Source organism: Delphinapterus leucas, chromosome 5, assembly GCF_059928025.1.
Source record: "Delphinapterus leucas isolate spDelLeu-1000000601 "Yukka" chromosome 5, BTC_Dleu_Yukka2, whole genome shotgun sequence".
NCBI classification, from domain to species: Eukaryota; Metazoa; Chordata; class Mammalia; order Artiodactyla; family Monodontidae; genus Delphinapterus; species Delphinapterus leucas.
Genome location: NC_143133.1, coordinates 42,834,053 through 42,856,261, shown reverse-complemented (window position 1 = coordinate 42,856,261; position 22,209 = coordinate 42,834,053). Strand labels below are relative to the sequence as shown.

The window sequence follows — 22,209 nt, the reverse complement described above, 5'->3', positions numbered from 1 at the left end:
ATACATCACCTCAATACTCACAAAAGGTATTGTGAGTATGAGGTAGAGATGATGAAGATTTTTCAATTAAGGAAACAGCTCCAGAGTGGTCAAGGGAGCTTCCCGAAGCACAACCCAGTAGGACACCCAACTGCTCAGATTCTCTGACTTGGGCCTGTGTCTTCCCTGTTCAACATGCCTCTCTATAGCTATATAAAATGATCTTATATCCCCTTATTCTCTTTCACACTAGCAGTGTTGAAATAATTACATGAGTTTCTGAAGGAGGTGATCCTTGCTGGACATTTCAGGAAAGCAAGAGAAATATAATTAAATTTGAAGGCAGGCAACTGTCCATTCAACACCAGCCAGCCCTCACTGAGCTCTGTTTGAAGCACTTTTATGTATTGTCTTAACCATCTGCACAACAGTCCTAGGATGCAGATGCTATTATTACTCCCATTTTACAGATGGAGAAATCGCAGCACAGAGAGGGGGAGAGACAAGTTCGCCCAGTGAGTGACAGGGCCAGGACTCAAATCAGGCAGCGTGGTACCAGAGCTGAGGAACATACCATAAAAAGGATTTGCGAGGATAGAAAATCTCCAGTTATATAATAAAGAGAAAACGAGGGGGAAATAATCCTGCAGTATATGTGAGATGACAGAGAGAAAAGAAAAAAAAAATCAGGGTAGCTAACCTGGTTATGTGAATAAAGACGCTGACCTAGCCATTCCTACCTGGGAAACTCATTCCTTGTTTAAGAAGGGATTTGGTGAGGGCAGGAGACTCACTCTTATATAATATGCCTGCTGTTTGCTTTGCATGTGTAAGATAGTGAATTATTAAAAAAAAGTCAAAAGAGAATGTTGCAAATTCATCATTCCAATCTATTCAAAAAGCAAAGCACTTTCAAGCAAATTTATGTATCAAAAATGGGGAGGGAGGTTTACCTTTTTATACAGTGTTTCGAGTTCTGCCTTAATGTCTTGCTCCTGTGTCAGCATGGGTGGTCTTGAAGGAAACGGCTTGATGGGGTTTGGCAGCGCTAGGATTCTTCCATCATCTCCGAACCATCTCCTCCCCTGGGGATCAAGCAGAGGGACAGAAAATGGTTTACAAAATAAACAGCGTTTGCAGGGAAATTCTCTGTCAACATACGTATTTCATGCACCTTCCCCCTGCCCGGTAAATATTTTAAAGTCTCTGTTTCCATTAGAAATTGAGTTTTCACTAATGCCCCCAGAATTAATTTAAGATATAGTTTTCAACCTTCTCTCCTCAAAAAAAGTTTAAGAAAAAAATTAAAGGATTGTTTAAGAAAAATGTATTTTCTGTTCGTCAAAAATCTAAGAAAGGCAACTAAGGAGAAAAACAATTGAGAACATTCTATCTTTGGACAATTAAAAATTTCTGTGAATTGGGAAAAGGTTGCCAATATCGGATTTAACAGGAGCCTGACTCCAGCTTGCAGAAGATGGGATTTGAGCAGAGGAGAGGGTGTGATGTTTGAGGGCCACTGAACATATTGAGGACAAATTAAAAAAAAAAAAAAAAATGAACCACTGTGCAGATGCACTCAGGAGGAAATGAGTACCACGCTGCAGTGATGGCCCATAGGATAAAGAGCATCCATGAATCCCTCCTGGGCTACAATGAGGCAGCAGGGCTGAGAGCTTACGGGCTCCTGCATCAGCAACCTGTTCTCCATGATGTTCTGGTTGGTTCTTGGCACCTCCAGTCTTGCCCCGATGTAAAGGCCTTCGTCTTCCGGATACCTGGGCTGCACATTCTCAGGAAGCTTTTTATACGTAGGCACTAGACAGTTCATAAATAAATACAAGCCTCATTAGTGCCAACCTGAACGTTTCAAACCGCAATTTGGTGAATGAAAACCACCACCGGAGATTTTACTTATGTTCTTGGAAACTGCAAATGCTCCAAACTGATTTCTGGAAGCAGGACCAAGGGAAAGATGAATGTGTTTACCCGCAGTATCATGTTGGATATTCTACACCTAACTCGCCCGCGTGGCCTCACACACTGCGAGGACTGTGGTACCCAAATCAGAGGAGCTGCTCCTGGGCTCATCAGTGGAGTGAATTTGGACCAGATGCTTCTTTGACCTCTTTCCTTCCATACAAAAGTGATTGTAATATCTATTTCTTTGGGGTCTTGGGAGAATTAAATGAAGTAAAGTATGAGAAGTGCTTTGTAAATTAAAAAGTTCACTTGAGTCAACGTGACTTCATTTACTCCCTCACTCTTTGATCTGTTCATAGATCAGATCTTTGCTGACAGCTTCCCTGTGCCCAGTGCTCAGGAGGCTCTGTGGGGTCAGTGGGAGCGACAGGCAGCAACAGCCAACAAAGGACGGAACAAGATGATTTCAGAGAATGGTAAGCACGGTGAAGAAAAGAACACCTGTGATAATAATGCAGGGCGGGAAGGGGATAGACTTGAGATGGCGTGGTGAAAAAAGGCTTTTCCATTTGCACTGCCTCCTGAAGATTGAGAAGGAAAGAGCTGGCGATGGGACGAGCAAGTGTGTCTGCCCAGGGGAACAGCCTGTGCTGAGTGGGAAACAGAAACACCCAGAATGCAGTGGTGCCGAGGGCAGGAGCAGTGCCTGGAGATAATGTCAGCAGAGGGCAGGAGGGAGAGCCGGGAGAGCCCTGCACGTCTCAGAGGAGCTTGGGTTCTGGTCAAGGGGGTGGGGGTCACTGAAGACCTTGTGCCAGGGAGTGACTGAGCAGATCCACAACTCCAAAAAGACATCTGGGCCTGCTTCTTCAGCAGAGTGGGCTAGAGGAGAAGCTGGCACATGACATGAGAAGCTGCTGACATGAAGGTCAGGATGTAATCTGGCAATGAACAATGAAAGGTGGAGACTTGTTTTTGTTCTATAATTATCTCACTCTAAAACACCCCAAATCCCTGAATCTGCTAATTTTCCAGCGTGTGGCCATTTGGACACTCTGCATCCCAAACCCATCCACAAAAAACAACTAATACCAGTATTCCTAGGAAAACCTATCTCTGGGTCCTTAGAAAGTGTGGAGCAAACTATCGTTTTACCTTTTTTTCTGTCCCCCACCTCATCTATCCACAAGTCTAAACATCAGTCCGCCACTAGTCCAATGGTCTTCAAAACTTGTCATCGCAACATTTTTGGGCACTTGCTCATTATGTGTATGTTTATTTATTATGTATGCACTATGGCACAAACAAAATTAAATTAGGAAAGGATGAGATTAAAATTAAATGTAAGTAGAAGTCTTGATGTTTTCTTCCTATACCCCTGGGATGAACTCACTCTGCTTTGGAGACCATTCTCTAAACAGTAACAAGAAAACAGCAACAGTAATAGAAGTTCTTATTTTTGATCCCCTGCTAAGTGCTAGTCGCAACATAGGCACTTCACTCATATTATTTCCTCAATGCTCAAAATAAAAATAAATGCCCAGAGTCACCTTGCAGGATAGTTTCATTGTCCCCTGTCTTCAGGTGAGGCACCTGAGAATAGAGGAACATGCTCAAGGTCATACCTCAGGAAGGAAGAGTGGGGTCTCTGTGCTTGGTCATGGGGTCGCCTCCATGGAATGGAGGCCCTGATTCCCTGCTCAGAGCAAGCGCAGTGCAACCAGGACTCCCTAAGCCTCTTCCACTGCCTCTACCGACTCCCAGTTTCTGGCCCGGTCTGAGACAGCCCCTGGGGTCTAACCTCCATCCCCAACTCAGGTGGGCTCCAGGGAGAGGCCTAACAGTGAATCCTCTGAGCAAAAACCCAAGTGACAAAGCTCCTCCTTGGCTGAGGCTGCTGCAATGCCTCTCTCCCCGAAGAAGCATCAGGATGCATGTGCACGTGGGTGGCCTCCGGAGCAGGTCACCTAGATCGGAAACCTGCCTTGCTTTACTAGCTTCATGGTCTTGGGCCAGATCCCTAACTCCTCTGAGCTTCTACTTCTTCATCTGTAAAATGGACACGACAAAAAGTCACTTCTCCAGCCCTGGTGGGTGGGTGAGGCACGTTTGTTGATACACATCAAGCATTTGGAAAAGTACCAGGTGGAATCAACGCACAGAATGCATTCACTATTATTATTATTGTAAAGTTAAAATCCTTGGGTACTTTTGCCAGCTACCTACTTGAAAAAGAAACTTGGGATGTCCAGCAAATTATGATACTTTGAACAGAGTTGATTCAAAATGACCTCTCAAAAAGAAACAATAATTTGCTTTTGGCTCAGTATTTAATTGGAACTTAAATAGAACGGGAAAAATGAAAAGATATCAAACTTCCAAGTAAGATAAGCTCAGGCCTCCTTCACAGCCTGAGGGGTGCGCTCCTGCAGGACTCACTGGAACTGGGGGGATCCCTCAGGAACTCTCAGGGGGAAAGGAAATTCCAGGGGGAAAAAAGAGCAAAGGGAGACCCAGGAAAGAGAGGGAGAAAGGAGATGTACCTGGGAATCAGTCAGATGGTCCCGGCTTCAGTAGCCTGGCCATTTCCCCATGGAGGAGGAAGCTTGGCCAGCCAGCTTCCTGGCACACAGCTCTTCAAACCCCTGGAATCTCTGGAGTGGTAATTGTCTCCTGTATGCTAATGAGATGACAGGTGGCTGGGGCTCCTGTCAGGATGGGTGCTGGTGGCCAGGGGAACCAAGCATGTGAGGAGAGGGCTGGGGCTTTCAGCATCTGCCTCCCTCTATCCCTGCCTCCGGGACAGGAGAGGGTCTAGAGAGAGAATCCATCACCAGTGGCCATGATGTAATCAATCATGCCTACATAATTGAAGCCTCCGGAACAATCCTCACTGACGGGGTTTAGAGAGCTTCCTGGTGGGTGAACGCATGGAGGTGCTGGGAGGTTGTGTGCCTGGAGAGGGCATGGAAGCTTTCCCTCATACCTCGCCCTATGCATCTCTTCATCTGCATCCTCTATCATTTTCTTTAGTGTATAATAGACCAGTAAATATAAGTAAGTGTTTCCTTGAGTTCTACGTGCTGTTGTAGCAAGTTATTCAACCTGAAGATGGTGTCATGGAACCATCTCATTGTAGTAGAGTCAAATAGAGCTGTGGGTAACCTGGTGACCCAATACCTAGGGTTGGCATGGGAGGTAGGGGGAAGTCTTGTGGGACTGAGCCCTAAATCTGTGGGTTCTGTGCTAACCCCAGGTAGACGCTGTCAGGATTCAGTTGTAGGACACCTAGTTGGTGTTGGAGAATTGGTTGCTGTGGGAAGAAACCCACACATCTGGTCACAGAAGTGTTCTAGAAGTGTTGAGTGTAAGTAGAGGGTGAAACTGAGTTTTTCCTTTTCACAGCCTGAATCTCAGTCTCACACACTCTCAGCCCCAGAACTGGTCATGGATTTGGTGGACGGGTTCCCATAGCATCCTGGTATTTCTTCTGCTAGTCTATCGATAAGTGTTGTTGAATGGATATTTTCCCATGTTCTATATTTTTTTGTCTGAACATATTTCTTGATTATGAAATTAGATTAGAAATTGGGATCAGTTGTGGAAATAGGCATCCTTATACACAAGCCACATTTCATCTGAAGGAAAACGAAGATGCCTAAGTTGAGCAGGAGGATAAAGACAGCAAGTACCTGTCAATGTGCTGGGTATGAACAGGAGTTCTTTTTCCATCTGCAGACGAATGTGGACACTTTCATAATCCGCAGGTCTGACGGCCACAAAATCTTCAGCCGCATGATCTAAGCCCAGTAGGAGATGCTCAGCATCCCCGCCATCGAGCAGCTCTTCCTCGTCCTGCATTTCATTAAAAAACAGGAAGAGGGCTTCCTTGGTGGCACAGTGGTTGAGAGTCTGCCTGCCGATGCAGGGGACGCGGGTTCATGCCCCGGTCCGGGAAGATCCCACATGCCACGGAGCGGCTGGGCCCGTGAGCCATGGACGCTGAGCCTGCGCGCCTGGAGTGTGTGCTCCGCAATGGGAGAGGCCCGCAGACCGCAAAAAAAAAAACAAAAACAAAACAAGAAACAACAAAGCAAGAAACAATCAGGCAAAAATAATTAATTTACTTGCAAAAATAATCAGTGATATTAAATGCAACAAACAACTTATCCTACAATAAAGTTACCTTTTCCTTTTATCTTTTCCTAAATGAAAGCATAAAACTATATGGCCTTTCCTATTTTATAAACTTTGTTTTTTTCACTATTCCACATACTTGGAAAAATCAGAATGCACTGAGGTCAGAAGAGATGTGCAAAGCAAAGCAAGTGAAATCTCAATGACTGTGGCCTCCTTTGAGGGTGCCTGTTCTTCCACAGCTACTCAAAGAACTTGGATTCATGAGTTATGCAGCTTTTTAACCTTCCATCTAGCACTGACCCCAGGGCCAATGCACCAAGCATGGGTCCACACACTCTGCTTAGACTGCCTGGGCTTGAATCCCAGCTTCACCCCATGCTGCCTGGGTGACTGTGGGGAACTTACCTCCCCTTCTGATCCTCAGTTTTCTCAGTTGTAAGACTGGGGTATTAATAGATTTTACCTCTTAGGGTTTTGTGAGAAGAAAATGAAATAATGCATGTAAAAATTCTAAGCACAGGACCTGTAATTACAAATTGTCAGCTGAAGCATGTTAATTTAGTTTGAATATTTTCCAAACTTTTTTTCCTTTTCTTTTTCCTCCTCCTCCTTCTTCTCCTTTTCCCTCATTTTTCCCCTCCTTCTTTTCTTTTTCCTTCTTGTTCTTCTTTTTAAAGTTTAAACCTGACATCCATTTATGAGGAACACCTTTTAAAATCCTGTGGAGAGAGAATTCCCTAGCGGTCCAGTGGGTAGGACTCTGCGCTTCCACTGCAGGTGGCATGGGTTTGATTCGATCCCTGGTCAGGGAACTGAATCTGCAAAAAAATCCTGTGGACGCTGCCAGGTAGCTGAAGACAATGGCAGTAGCCTAGCTTCCTGCCTCCTAATATTTCCTCCACAAATATGCAAAACGATAATAAGGGTAAAGTAAATCGACATGGTAACCAAGCTCTCAGCATAAATTGAAGACAGAGAATGCCAAAAACTTCAACAAAGTGAAAAAGAGAAATATCCGGTAATAATAGTATGTGGTCTTTCTTGCTCATGCCCCATCTCTGCTTTGGGCAAATACAGGCTGAGAAAACTGCAGAGAAGAAAGGAGAGAGAAGCAAGTGATGGGGCCTGCAGATGGTCCAAAACCTCCACCAGAAAGACTAAACCCACTCTGAGTATGAAAATACTAAAAAAGTGTCTGGGCAGACCAGAGCCTGGACTACAGGCTACAGGGGAGGAGCTTCAAAGTATGCATGATTCAAAAGGGCAGTTTTAGAAACAGAAATTCCATGGAGAAAAAAATGCAAAAGGAAGGAGAAGTGGCTTTTGGAGAGAGGTGTCCTGATTTAAGAAGCCCACAGATTTGTTCACAGTCCTGCCTTCCAAAAGTGGAGTCTGGGGCTTCCCTGGTGGCGCAGTGGTTGAGAGTCCGCCTGCCGATGCAGGGGACACAGGTTCGTGCCCCGGTCCGGGAAGATCCCACATGCCGCGGAGCAGCTGGGCCCGTGAGCCATGGCCGCTGAGCCTGCGCGTCCGGAGCCTGTGCTCCGCAACGGGAGAGGCCACAACAGTGAGAGGGCTGCGTACCGCAAAAAAAAAAGGGGAGTCTGATACTCTTCCCTTTCTATGTGGGCCGTACTTAGTGACTTGCTTCTATGAGTAGAATATGAGTTCGGTTATGCAGAGTCTGATACTAGGTCATAAAAGGCATCCTGGCTTCCTCCTTGCTTCCTCTCGGATCACTTGCTTTGGGAAACCAGCTGTCATGTCATGAGGACACTCAGGCAGCTTTACAGGAAGGTCTGAACTGACGCCTCCCGCCAACAACCAGCATTTGCTGGGCAGATGGGTGAGCCACCTTGGAAGCAAACCCTCCCAACTCAGTCAAGCCTTCAGAAGAATGCAGCCTTGGCCACCTTGTCTGCAACCTCATGACACATCCTGAGCCAGAACTAGCTGAATATAGATTTGTAAAACAATTATTATAGAGCATGCTGAAGTATTCCCAAGCTTTCATAGACCTAGGTAAGAAATTCCATTTCTGGGAGTCATTTTTCAAGGGAGGTGTCTAAAAGCTAAGCACAGAAATAGGCCAACTGTGCAAATTCTGAAACATTCCGGTGTGTTTTCCTTTTTGTTTTTTAATGTGGTAAAATATAAGTAACATAAAATTTATCATATTAACCACATTTAAATGTACAGTTCTGTGGCATTAAGTATATTTACACTGTCGTACAACTAACGTCACCATCCATCTCCAGAACTTTTTCATCTTCCCCAACTGAAACTCTGTCCCCATTAAACAATATCTCCCCGTTTCCCCCTCCTCCAGTCCCTGGCAACCACCAATGTACTGTCTTTCTCCATGAACTTGACAACTCTAGGTACCTCATGAAAGTGGGATCACACAATATTTGTCCTTTTGTAACCGGCTTATTTCACTTAGCATAATGTCTTCAAGGTTCATCCATGTTTAGCATATGTCAGAATTTCCTTCCTTTCTGGCTATTGTAAATAATGCTTCTGTCAACACGAGTGTACAAATATCTGTTTGAGTGTCTGCTTTCAGTTCTTTTGGGTATTGCTGGATTGTATGGTAGTTAGTTCTATGTTTCAATTTTTGAGGAACCTCAGAAATAGGCTTTTTCCACAGCAGCTGTACCATGTTGCATCACCATCAGCAATGCACAAGTTTCTCCACATACTTGCCAGCACTTTTCCTTCCTTCCTGCCTCCCTCCTTCCCTCCCTTCCTTCCTTTATCTACCTATCTATCTATCTATCTTATAATAGTCACTTTAATCTGTGTAAAGTGGTATCTTAATTGTGCTTTTGATTTGCGTTCCCCTAATGATTAGTGCTGTTAAGCATCTTTTCTGGTACTTATTGGCCCTTTGTATATCTTCCTTGGAGACATGGCTGTTCAAGTTCTCTGCCCTTTTTTTTTTTTGTGGTATGTGGGCCTCTCACTGCTGTGGCCTCCCCCGTTGCGGAGCACAGGCTCCGGACGCGCAGGCTCAGCGGCCATGGCTCACGGGCCCAGCCGCTCCGCGGCATGTGGGATCCTCCCGGACCGGGGCACGAACTCGTGTCCCCTGCATCGGCAGGCGGACTCTCAACCACTGTGCCACCAGGGAAGCCCCTGCCCATTTTTAATAGCATGTTTTCTTTGATTTCACACATCCCACCCACAATTACAGAATCTGAGTCGTAACTTGGTTGTGGTATGGGGCACAAAAACCTGCTCACCTGTAAGGTTGTGGGGGGAGAGAGAGAGAGAGGTTTCATTTGCCTTGGAGAGGTAAACCTTTTGTATATGAAATGAATACTAATCCTTGTGTGGAGTCTAGCAAGAAAAATCTGTAAACGATGTTGCTACACTTTTTTTTTTCGCACAAGAGAAAGATGGACAGATTTAATTAAGGTACTTAGTCCCAAGATTATGGGGTAAAATCAAGGGCTAAGAAAGCAATGTGAATCTGGTATTCTTACTGCTTTCATTTAGGACATGGATGAGTTGTTCTGTGTGGTGGTGGTGAGTTTGTTCCCAGCCACTTTTTTCTTGGCTGGGATATCATCACAATCATTGTCACCATCATCGTCACCATCACCATCATCACGATCATCATCCCCATCATCCCCATCATCACCAATACCATCATCACCATCATCACCAATACCATCATCACCATCATCACCAATACCATCATCACCATCATCACCATCATCCCTTTCCTCATTACCATCCTAATACTAAATACCATTTTGTTTACTCCTTCTTGCACAGGTGGCTCTTCTTCCTCTCCTTCCTCCTCCTCTTGGTTAGTTCCATGTCTACTTTTTGCCTTTGGTTTTTCCTCTGACTCCTCTGGTTCAGGATCAAAGTTGAAAGTAAAAAAGTTATAAGCTTCCTCAGCAGAAGGGAAGCCAGGCGGAACCTACAGAGAAGCAGCAAGCAATAGAATTTGGGATTATCTAAACTGAGATAAGCTCTGCACGGTTCACTGACAGCTGGCTGGATGCTAAGAGCATCAGGCACATTCTAGGCCTCCTAAGCATATTACCTTTGTTGAAGGTGGTGAACTTTAACAGATGCAACAGGCCTCCTTAGTTAAGTAACTTTAATGCGTTACTTTTTTTATAAATCAGCAATTATTTACCTTCCTACAAGCACATAAATACATTATTTATATCAGTAAATGCTTTAGAAAAGATGATTAAAATGCAAAAAAGTGGATTCAATTGTTTTATAGGCCAATGCTGAGATACTTTTAATTTTGAGCAATACAGTGTTTGTTAAACTTTTTTTTATAAAAAAAGATCATTTTGGGGAGCTTGTTTTAATTCTTCTTGAGTTAGTATCCCCTTTTCTCCCCATAGTAAAAGCTGGTGCAACTTCATGGCTGAACAAGTAGTCTTATCATGAACATTTCCTGCCCTTCCATGCATTTCCCTTCCCCAAAGTAGGCAGTATTCTAATCTCTCCACATGATTCTAGGATTTCAAAAGTAGGAATCATTTCTCATACTTTTTCTCACATACTCCATGCAATAGGAGTCAGCTTGTGTGTATAGTCATTTCTCATTGAATATTTTTGAAAAACAAACAAATCAACAAAATACATGATTTAAAGAATGCATGATTTAAAACAAACATGATTTAAAAAGACAGGATTTCTCACCGGGGGTTTAGACTTGATTTTTCGCGCAGAATCATGGAATTTTACTCTTGAAAAACCTTGGGAGTCATCTTCTTGTTGAGTCCTTTGTACCTCTCTACCTGGCTATACGAGTAGAAAAAAATGATAGAGACACCATTTAAATCAAGAAACTAAGGATGTTTTAAAACAAGCATTAACCTTCAAAAGTCTTATCTTCTGACCATTGATGCATCTCACCATTTCTAAGGAATGAAATGTTTACACATTTCAAATATATTTGAATGTTAACGTGGCTGAATATTTTCTTACTCAGCTCTGTCACTCTCAAGACTAAACAAATATAAAATTTTATAGTCAATAAACCTGAAAATGAAAAGTGTTATTTCATCCTATAGATCAATAGATTATCCAGCTCACAGAGCATCATTTCCAAACAGTCTATGAAGAAAAGTATTAATGATTATAAATAAGTCCAAGTGGGCAAGGGCTGCCCCAGGCCCTGGCCTTTCAGTTTTGTGTAAATCTCAGAATGGCTGACTGAGTCTCCTCAGGCATTTATCCAGAGACACCTCTGTGATGAAAGCTAGAAATACTTGGAACAGCTAAGATAAGGTGCCATAAAATTTCACCTAAATGCAGCTAGATGTCCATCAATGGCCAGAATAAAAATGAGGACATCAGTTGGGTATAATCTATCATACTAGCAAGAGAATACATACACTTCCAATTTATGTAAAATTCTACGCTTTTCCTCCATCTTCTCATTTTGCAGTATAAGGTTAAGTAGTTATGTACTAGTACTCAATTACATAGAAGTTGAAGGCATGCTAATGAATAAATTTCACAGTGCAATGCCAAGAGTTATTATTTGTCTTGGTAAATTCCAGAATTTTAAATGGTGCTTTTGAAGATGAGGAAAGAAGCAGATGGGTATTACTTAGTGTAAGGAGAAACAACTGAAAAAAATTAGCATAGACTAAAGATCAGGTTCCAGTGCTGGATCAGGAAGACTTTCTAAGGATCTTCCAAGTTTAGTCTTCTCATATAACAGGGCTAAATCTTTCTCGTTCACTGCTGAGGATGCCATTCTGCTCCTGCCTGCCTCAGAATCCCCCACCTCCGATAGCCCATGAGGGAGACTGATATGTTTGACAGCATGAAAACAAGCCAAGGGGTCAACCAATAAGAGAGAAGAGAAGCTTGACTCTGTGTGTAGGCAAGCCTTGGGTTTTAGAGAACTGTAAAGATGATGATACTAAAACACAAGACCAAGCAGAAACCCTAGCCGTTTAGGAAAAAAAAGATAAGTAGGTTAAATTCCATGTGGCAAATATGTGTATGTGGAGATTAGTATTTTATTCTTTTTGTTTCTTCCCATCCCTTTCTATACTTGCTTGGCATAGAGGCTATCAAGTTCCAAAAATACAATTTCATTGGTGTCTTTTATTGTAATATTGACAGTTTTATTATGATATTTATGGACTTGATCAAAAAGCTTGTAATTTAATTTTTATTAAAATCTAAAAATATTTAAAAGTAAATTATACTAGCATATTAAAAGCTATTACATATATTTAAAAGGATTGAGTGTGCAGAATTAAATTTTAAAGAACTATTATCTATAATATCTTTATATAAGCTTAGAGTAATAATGACATTTAATTTCAACTTGAATGCCTATCATGATATGTGCACGTGTCCAGCTAGGAATTCCTTCTCACCCTTGAATTTGTTGTATCCTCCAGGAAGGCTCTATGGCCCTCTTCTAGCTTGAACTAGGCAATATCAAGTCTCATTAGTTTTACCATACCATAATTACAAAATATACTGGTTCTAGCCCTGATCTCTCTTCTAAACTGCTAATCAATGTTTTTAATTCCTTAAAAGACATCCTAATCTGGATTATCTTGCAGATACCTCAGATTTTTATACATTCTTGATATCAGTCATGATATTAATCAAGATATATGATTTCCAAATAATTTCTCCCATTCTGTGTGTTGTCTTTTCACTTTCTTGATGGTTTCTTTGAAGCTCAGAAATGTTTAATTTTGATGAAGTCCAGTGTATCTATTTATTTTTTTCCACTTGGGAGATAAGAAACCATTGCCTAAGCCAATTTTACAAAACCTGACTCCAAGGCTGGAGCCAAGTGCCCTTTCTATGAGCTCCTAATAGCACCCACCACAGATCTTAATCATCCTGTACTTCCATTGTCTGATAACCTGCCTGTCATCCCTACTGGGATCCTTGAGAGTAGGCTGTGACTGACATCCCTGTGTATTCAGAGCCCAGTGGGCACCTGGCAGGAAGGAGTCTCCTGTAGATGCTGGCTGGGCAACAGGTAGAGTGTGTCAAGGGATCAGAACTTGGGTCACCTGGGACAGAGAACCAGACCCAGAAAATAAAGACGTTATGGTCGTGTCTAGTGGAGACCAAGCAGTCAAAAGTTCTGTGTTATTTCCACTTTGATGTTGACATGTTCTTAGAGATTTGTGTTTGGGCTTTGTTCTCTTATCACAGGTCTGCTGAGTATAAAGTAAATAGAAATGCAAACAAGAGTTAAGCACGGGTTTGTGTTGATAATTTGGATTCTCCACCATATTCCCAATTGGTTTCTCCTTTTTTTTTTTTTTTTTGCGGTACGCAGGCCTCTCACTGTTGTGGCCTCTCCCGTTGCGGAGCACAGGCTCCGGACACGCAGGCCCAGAGGCCATGGCTCACGGGCCCAGCCGCTCCGCGGCATGTGGGATCTTCCCGGACCGGGGCACAAACCCGTGTCCCCTGCATCAGCAGGCGGACTCTCAACCACTGCGCCACCAGGGAAGCCCTGGTTTCTCCTTTTCACTCTGACCCTACAGCCTTTAACACTAGCTAACACTTACAGAGAGAGGGCTTACCATGTGCAAGGTGCTGTCTGAAACACTGTAGCATGTATGAGATCATTTAATCCTCAAAACAATACCAAGAATTGGGTTCTAGTAGTATCTCTGTTTTACAGAGGTGGAAAGTGGGGTCCAGAGAGTAGATAAGTTACATGTCCAAGGTCACACAGCTAGTGTGTGAGATTGCCAGCACTGAATGCTGGGCCGCTGAGGTCCAGCATCTGGGTTCTTCCTGTGCTTTGCTCTTTGCTCCATAGGATATAAATGGACCACTTTTTAGATATTCCTTCGGCGTTGAGGTGTATACATGAAGAAATGTGCTTGTGAATGGTATGTTCCATTAGCAACCTGAGATCAGGTCTAAGGGCAAGGCAGTTGATGTTTGCCTCAAATCCACAGAATGGCTCTTAGGGGAGATAGGCTATGACAGACATACAGGTCAAGGTCCTGCTCACAAGGAGAAATAAATACCCTATGGGCCAAGAGACTACATTTTTACCTCTAAAACTTCCAACTTGATTTGGATATCATATTCATGGCCCATGGACAAGTGAAAACTACCATGACTGTATGAAATGATTATCCATCAGAAGATACATACAAGGCCAGATATAGGAGACCAGACCCTCCTATCACTTAGGCCACTTGACCAGAAGCCGAGACTCACACACCTGCTGAAACAATCGAAGTGTTTGTGTCATCATGATGGGATTTCAGGGACTTTTTCTTTATTTTCCAGTATTTTAGAATTATGGCTCTTACAATTATGGCTCTTACGGAAGAAAATAAATTGGAATTAAAGAACAAGAAATGTGTCCTCAGTAGAATGGAGTAGCAAATTGTCATAAAGTCTTTTTAGGGGACTGACTGAGTGTTCCAACAACCTATGAGGACGGCTGCAACTTTCCTTGTAATCATGCAATCTCTGGCTTGTTTGGGATGAATATACGTAAAAATTTGTAGCATCTCATCATAGAAAAAGAAAAGGCATCATCTAAGAAATCAGTGGTTGTGTTTCAGAAATATCCCTAAAGCATAGACTTTGAAAACAACCAAAACCATCATCAACAACAAACCATTGGATTAGACTTGCAAACACTTCATTGAGCCATTTGCTCTGTTCTTTCTGTTCCTTCTTTTACGCTCTTACATGCTTGTCCTTCAGCAACATCCCTGCTACGTCTTTCTGTCTTTTACTGGCTTCTACTCTGATTCATGGGCTTTTACTGTCAGTTTTTCTCCAAGTGTAAGACTGTCTTCATTCAGTCTTCTTTCCCTCAGGAAGCAAAGGCACTCTCAAAAGTTCAAAACTGACCACAGTAGAAACACTTCCAAAATCTGTTTCTCCAGGCCCAGGTCCCTTCCTCTATGTGCATCTCCAGAGGAACACGTGCTGTGATGCCTCACCAGCATCTCAGATTCAAACAGAAATCAACCCAGTGCATTCAAACCACCTCCCTATCCTATTGTCAATTGCTTTCCACTGCTTATGAAAAACCATCAGTGCTCCTTAATGTAACACTCAGGCCCCCACGATCAGATTCTATTCTCATCTCTTTCTCTGTTTCCCAGCAAGATCCATGGACCCAGCAACACTGACCCTTGAGACAGACTGGGAATGAGATAGAGCTGGGGTCAAATCCTGACTCCTCCACGTACATGCTCTGTGACCTGGGGATAGCTTTGCAGCCCCTCTGAACCTCATATATCAAATGTGAATGGAAATAATAGTACCCACCTCATAGGTGTGTTGGGATAAGGGCATGTGATAACATGGGGCAGACTTGGCAAAATGCCTGGCACTGAGTAGCACTTTATAAATAGTAGCTATTATTATTAATAATAAGCATTTAACACCTCCTCTGTGCATAGCTCTGTTCTAGAACTTTTGCTGGAAAATTTATATTCTGCTTCACTGTCCTTGGTCACAAAGTAGGGATGGCCCATTTCTCACCTCTGTGCCAAATTCAGTCTCCAATTCTTTCTCACTGGGACGTCGTAAGCGCCTGGGCCGAGGGGTGGGAATTTCCTGCAGCAACGCACTTTCTGCTTTGGACTAAAAAGCCGAACAGAAAATTATTGCTACATCACGTCAGTGATGCTATGAAAATCTTGGTCACCATCTTAGGAGAAAATAAATCAGTAAAAAATACACGTTATACTTCTTTAAGAGATAAGAACAAAGATTTAGAAAAAGGATGTTAAATTCTTAAGTATAGTTTTCATCTGTGCCAATATTAAATACTGCATTAACATTTAGAACATGAAAAACAAATTTAACGGTATTCAAATCCATGCAGTTTTGAGCAAACAAAGCAAGCTAGACAAGACCAGAAGCATTGCAGTCAGCACCGAACAAAATATTCCTGTGGTTTCTCTCACCCTTGCAGCTTGTAATTTCTCCCTCATGCGTTCTCTCATGGAAAATTCTGCAAAGCCTGTTCTGGAAGCTGAAGGAATTGGAGGTAAGCCTAAAACAATACAAGAAAATTACTTTAAAACATTTTTTTTTTTCAAAGGGAAGATTAGATTGAAAAATGGCAAGAGAATGTAATTTTATTTTGCAAATTTAGAACTTCACATAAGCAATCATGAGATAATGCTGATAACCATCCATTTGATGTAATAAGGACATGTCTTGGCTTCTTTAAGATGGACAGTGAAAACCTCGGTCCTATCAAGGCTGTTACATCGACTTAACTAAGAATAAAACGAATGACATTTGACTATTCAAGGCACAGACACACTTACCAATTCAATTACCATTGGGAAGAGGTTCTCGAATTTGTTGATTTGAGAAACAGGCTTGTTGGATGAATGGATGGCTATTGATTTCAGAGTTCAACTTTCAACAGCACTGATAACTTCAGTCAGAGAAACCTTTTCTATGAGAGGTTCTATAGCCCTGGGATATCCCATACAGACAACACATATTTTGTACATATTATTAAACCTATACATAAATATCATGAAATGTTGTTCAGCTATTTTGTGTCGGGCTCTGTGATAATGTGTTGAATGCATCTTCTCGTCAATCTTATGCCATCCCTGCTAGGAGGGATCACCTGGCACCTTGAAGATGAAGACTCTGAGGCCCTCTGTGATAACTGACTGGCATGGCGATTGCACACCTAGGAAGTGGAATGCTTGGGATTTGGTCCCAAATGCTCTACACCATTATGAAAGAGGTGGAAATAGAACAAAGCATTTGGGGAACAGAATGTTATGCTTGGAGCAGAGAGGCTGTACTGGGATGAAGTAGAAGATAAGATTGCAGAAGGAGTTTGGGGTGAAATCATGGGGAGCCTCTGATGTCACATGAAGGAGTCTGGAATATATTCTCCATGAGGTGGGGATGTCTTGAAGGATGTGGAGAGAGGAGGAAGTGAAGCAGCATTTTCTGAGCTGTTCCTGGGTCTGCAGGTACAGCATGGTTGGGGTGGAGGCACCAGGGACCCCAGCTGGGATACCCTGGTGAGATAATAAAGAGGGAGTCTGTGGGAATAACTGCGAAGACGCCACAAGAAAAATGATACAGTTGTCCCTAGTGACGATGGCGAGTAGGGCACTAGTTCTCCCAGCAGTAGCAGCATGTTCTGGGCACTTGGTGGATGGGCAAACACTCAGGCCAGACAGACTCGGTGAATCAGAACCTGGAGGTGGAGCCACCATCTGGGTGATTTAAAGACACACTCAAGTTGGAGGACCCCCGGCTTAGAGCAAGAAAGAGAAGGTGAAGGTGTCTGAGGTTTTGACTGAGGTGAGTAGGGGTTTGGGGTTCCTGAGAAAGAGAAAAGAGGAGGGAAGCCAGTCTGGGAGATACTGAAGGGGGTCACTTTGCAGCTGGAATGAGTCTGAGGTGCTGGCAGGATATGGAAATGTGTGCTTGTCCTGCACCTGAGCTCCGGGAAGGGGTCCAGGCCCCAAGATGAAGACTTAGGAAGCGTTTCTACCGTGGTGATGTTAACGTTTTGAGAAAACCTTTCCCGAAGGAGAGAGTGCAGAGAGAGGAGGCTTCTGACCCTGTAGCCATTGGCACTGTTAAGGGACGAAGGCTAAAAAATGAAAGAAATAGAGAAGGCAAGATGATTTATTAGCAGGTGGAAGGAACTGTGGCAGAGAGAGGAAGTGATGACGGGCAGAGGCCACTGTGCTGGCCCTTCGGCCTCTGCTTATGCAGAAAAGTGATCCTGGGCTTTGGAGCTATTTCTGCAACTTGGCCACTCAGTGCTGAGGCTGGGCTTCCTTCCTTCTGTGTGATAGAGAGATGAAAAATCCTACTTTATCAGGCACCAATCATGCCATTTCCTCAATGTCTGTAGGAAAGCATGAAATAATTGTAGTGAAGATCACAGTTTTGCATGTGTGGATTGAGGTTCAAGTTCTTTAGAAAAATCTCCATTAGCTCGATAAAAAGGGCTTTGGCATTGTTTTTCAACTCACGTAAGAAATCAAGTCATTATTTCCTATTTTAAAGATCATCTACCCATGGTAGATCATATCCCCATGTCAAAGTCCCAAGACTTGTCCTGTATTGCGTTTGTCACATTTTGAATTTATATATTTGTGTGGTTATTTGATTAGTACCTCCTTCCTCTCCCAGGTTCTATGGTTTTCAGCCACAAAGGGCGGGCACAGGTAAGTGTCACTAAGTGTGTGTGGACCACCTAGGCTGATAAAGAAGGGCTTCTAGACTGGACCCCCTGGGGCTTGCCCATCCTGTCCTCTGGCTGATCACTCTCTTTGCTTCTGTCTCTAGAGAGCTGCCCTTTCATAGTTAAAAGGCATGCTTTTGAACGTGAAAAAAATCTTGTTTATTTACTCCCCTTCCCCCTGCTTTTTTTTAAAGAGATCTAGTTTTTCAAATTGACTTAAAATAGCTATTGTGTACATGGAGCTCATTAGAATAATTTAATGAATTATTCTTTAAAAGAGAGACAAGATATTTTATTTAAACACTATCTCTTCTGACTAAAGAAACCAAAGGGGATTCTTTAGTACGTATTAGTTTTAAAAAACTTGAAAAATTCTGAAGTGGTGAAAAGTAGTTCTTGTCTGAGTTTTTCAAAACTCTGTGTTAGTGAAAGGCATTTGGAGGGCATAAAGATTTCCAAATCTGATCTGTACAACTAGGTGGTGAGATGTTATTTTCCCAGCTAGAATGTGACCTGCTTGAGGGCAAGGACCATGTTGGTGACTTTTGAACCTGGCACCTTGTAGCACTATATCAATAAAGGAAAACACATGGAGGAACCATGAGGGTGTGAGAGATATTATACTTAAAGAGGGATTTCAAACAAAATAAATGTAATCCTCATTTGGATGAAATCAGATGATGACAACTTTTTTCTTTTTAAGGTAACATTACTACCATGATAACCATGGAAACCAAGTGCACTAATTCACTCCCTTTGACCTAATAACTAATAGGGCTTAGGGACTTTCATTTTTATGTTGGTAGTCCATGGCAAACAGAGTGTCTTTAAACAGCTAGAAACACGAAGACAATCCTCGTAAGACATTTTTCCGTCTTATTGTCAGTTACTCCACTACATGACTGATCAGCTACGTGGTCCCAGACTGACTCTATTTGTCTTTCCCTGGGGCTAAGAAGTGATGTGCCAAACTTGAAAAAGGGTGTGATTTCACATTTACTAAACAGGCTCTGTGACACAGCTAAGAAAATCTGGCATGCATAAAGTTTCCACAGTATCCAAGAGTGCAATGAAAATAATTTTTTAAATTTTTAAAGATTTGAGTGGAGGACATGCAAGAAGTTATGGGTAATGAGAGAATTTCAAGACATTCCATTAAAAATATATACATAATGTCCATTAGTATGAAATATGGATTTTCTTGGCCATGGGATGTTTTTCATCAGAGGCAGCAGGGATTACAAATTCAGCAACACTGCACTGGCTGCTCAGTAAACCCGTGAATCCCAAAGCTTCATTAGCCTCGTGCTGCTTCCAGATCTTCTCCGTGCTGTCACCTTTTCCTGTCACCCATACTCCCTGCACCCTATTTCTCTCTCCTTACGGACTGCATCACAAGTTGGACATGTTCCATTTTTCTTTAAACCACTTCCATTATACGTGACCCCTCAGAAAACAAAGTCTTCACTCCACCATCTGGAAGTGCTCCCCTCTTTCCCTTACTTTTGCAGACATTCCCACACATCTTGATAGACCATTTGTTCTGTGAATCACACTGCCCAGACCAGAGCTCTCTGTATACATTGGGATGTACAAGGACTTTCCAAGGACTTGACATAAAATTTGAAATGCAGTTCAGCCAGCCCTCTGTGTCCATGGGTTCTGCATCTGCTGATTCAACCAGGCACGGATAGAAAATGTTTAGAAAGAATTCCAGAAAGTTCCAAAAAGCAAGACTTGAATTTGCTGCAAACCAGCAACTATTTACATAACATTGACATTGTATTAGGTATTATAAATAATCAAGACATCATTTAAAGTATACAGGATGATGTATGTAGGTTATACGCAAATTCTATGCCATTTTATATAAGGGACCTGAGCATCGATGGATTTTGATATCCACAGGGCGGGATGGGGCGGGGAGTGGTCCTGGAACCAATCCCTGTGGATACTGAGGAATGACTAAGTTGGTTGGATTTGAGTTGGTACTATCTGAATTCACAGATTGTCAAATAGGAGAGTGTGCCTACGATTCTTGGTTAATTACCTCACTCTTCTACCGTTCTATTCTAAAGAATATGCTACTGAAAGCTTTTATTTATTTTACTTCTTATGATTAATATATATTGAAGAAATTTTACAGTACCTTTATGTCTTCATCAGTTGTGCATTGATATTGATAATAAATAACTCAATCAAAAATTCAACTTGTTAAGATGGTGAGCAGTGAAGACTTTTTTTTAAAGCTATTTTTTTATTATCTATTTTATACATATTTGTTTATATATGTCAATCCCAATCTCCCAATTCATCCCACCACCACCACTTTCCCCCTTTGGTGTCCATACGTTTGTTCTCTACATCTGTGTCTCTATTTCTGCCTTGCAAACCGGTTCATCTGTACCATTTATCCAGATTCCACATTATATGCGTTTAATATACAATATTCGTTTTTCTCTCTCTGACTTACTTCACTCTGTGTGACAGTCTCTAGGTCCATCCACGTCTCTACAAATGACCCAATCACGTTCCTTTTCATGGCTGAGGAATATTCCATTGTATATATGTACCACATCTTCTTTTTCCATTCGTCTGTCGATGGGCAGACGAATTTATGCTGCTTCCATGACCTGGCTATTGTAAATACTTCTTCAATGAACACTGGGATGCATGTGTATTTTTGAATTATGGTTTTCTCTGGGGGTATATGCCCAGTAGTGGGATTGCTGGGTCATATGGTAATTCTATTTTTAGCCTTTTAAGGAACCTCCATACTGTTCTCCAAAGCGGCTGTATCAATTTACATTCCCACCAACAGTGCAAGAGGGTTCCCTTTTCTCCACACCCTCTCCAGCATTTGTTGTTTGTAGATTTTCTGATGCCCATTCTAATCGGTGTGAGGTGATACCTCATTGCAGTTTTGATTTGCATTTCTCTACTAATTAGTGATGTTGAGCAGCTTTTAATGTGTCTCATGGCCATCTGCATGTCTTCTTTGGAGAAATGTCTATTTAAGTCTTCTGCCCATTTTTTGATTGGGTTGTTTGTTTTTTTAATATTGAGCTGCACGAGCTGTCTATATATTTTGGAGATTAATCCTTTGTCCATTGATTCGTTGGCAAATATTTTCTCCCATTCTGAGGGTTGTCTTTTTGTCTTGTTTATAGTTTCCTTTGCTGTGCAAAAGCTTTTAAGTTTCATTTGGTCCCATTTGTTTATTTTTGTTTTTATTTCCATTACTCTAGGAGGTGGGTCAAAAAAGATCTTGCTGTGATTTATGTCATAGAGTGTGCTGCCTATGTTTTCCTCTAAGAGTTTTATAGGGTCCAGTCTTATATTTCGGTCTTTAATCCATTTTGAGTTTATTTTTGTGTATGGTGTTAGGGAGTGTTCTAATTTCATTCTTTTACATGTAGCTGTCCAGTTTTCCCAACACCACTTATTGAAGAGACTGTCTTTTCTCCATTGTATATCCTTGCCTCCTTTGTCATATATTAGTTGACCATAGGTGTGTGGGTTTATCTCTGGGCTTTCTATCCTGCTCCATTGATCTATATTTCTGTTTTTGTGCCAGTACCATATTGTCTTGATTACTGTAGCCTTTGAGTATAGTCTGAAGTCAGGAAGTCTGATTCCTCCAGCTCTGTTTTTTGCCCTCAAGATTGCTTTGGCTATTTGGGGTCTTTTGTGTCTCCATACAAATTTTAAGATTTTTTCTAGTTCTGTAAAAAATGCCATTGGTAATTTGATAGGGATTGCATTGAATCTGTAGGTTACTTTGGGTAATATAGTCATTTTCACAATATTGATTCTTCCAATCCAAGAACATGGTATATTTCTCCATCTGTTTGTGTCATCTTTGATTGCTTTCAACAGTGTCTTATAGTTTTCTGAGTACAGGTCTTTTACCTCCTTAAGTAGGTTTATTCCAAGATATTTTATTCTTTTTGTTGCAGTGCTGAATGGAT

At 42.1% G+C, this 22,209-nt stretch overlaps 1 protein-coding gene across 3 annotated transcripts in view; it reads right to left on the bottom strand.

Moving 5' to 3' along the window:
- CC2D2A (coiled-coil and C2 domain containing 2A) overlaps window positions 1–22,209 on the bottom strand; it is a 136,154-nt gene that overhangs the window by 86,167 nt on the left and 27,778 nt on the right. For all 3 annotated transcript variants that reach the window (XM_022566980.3, XM_089911692.1, XM_089911693.1), the window contains 7 exons: window positions 15,966–16,054; window positions 15,538–15,639; window positions 10,720–10,821; window positions 9,800–9,976; window positions 5,595–5,757; window positions 1,661–1,797; window positions 933–1,064 (listed from right to left, as the gene is read on the bottom strand). In XM_022566980.3, the coding sequence (XP_022422688.2) occupies window positions 933–1,064; window positions 1,661–1,797; window positions 5,595–5,757; window positions 9,800–9,976; window positions 10,720–10,821; window positions 15,538–15,639; window positions 15,966–16,054 (902 nt within the window). The remainder of the gene's footprint in view (window positions 1–932; window positions 1,065–1,660; window positions 1,798–5,594; window positions 5,758–9,799; window positions 9,977–10,719; window positions 10,822–15,537; window positions 15,640–15,965; window positions 16,055–22,209) is intronic.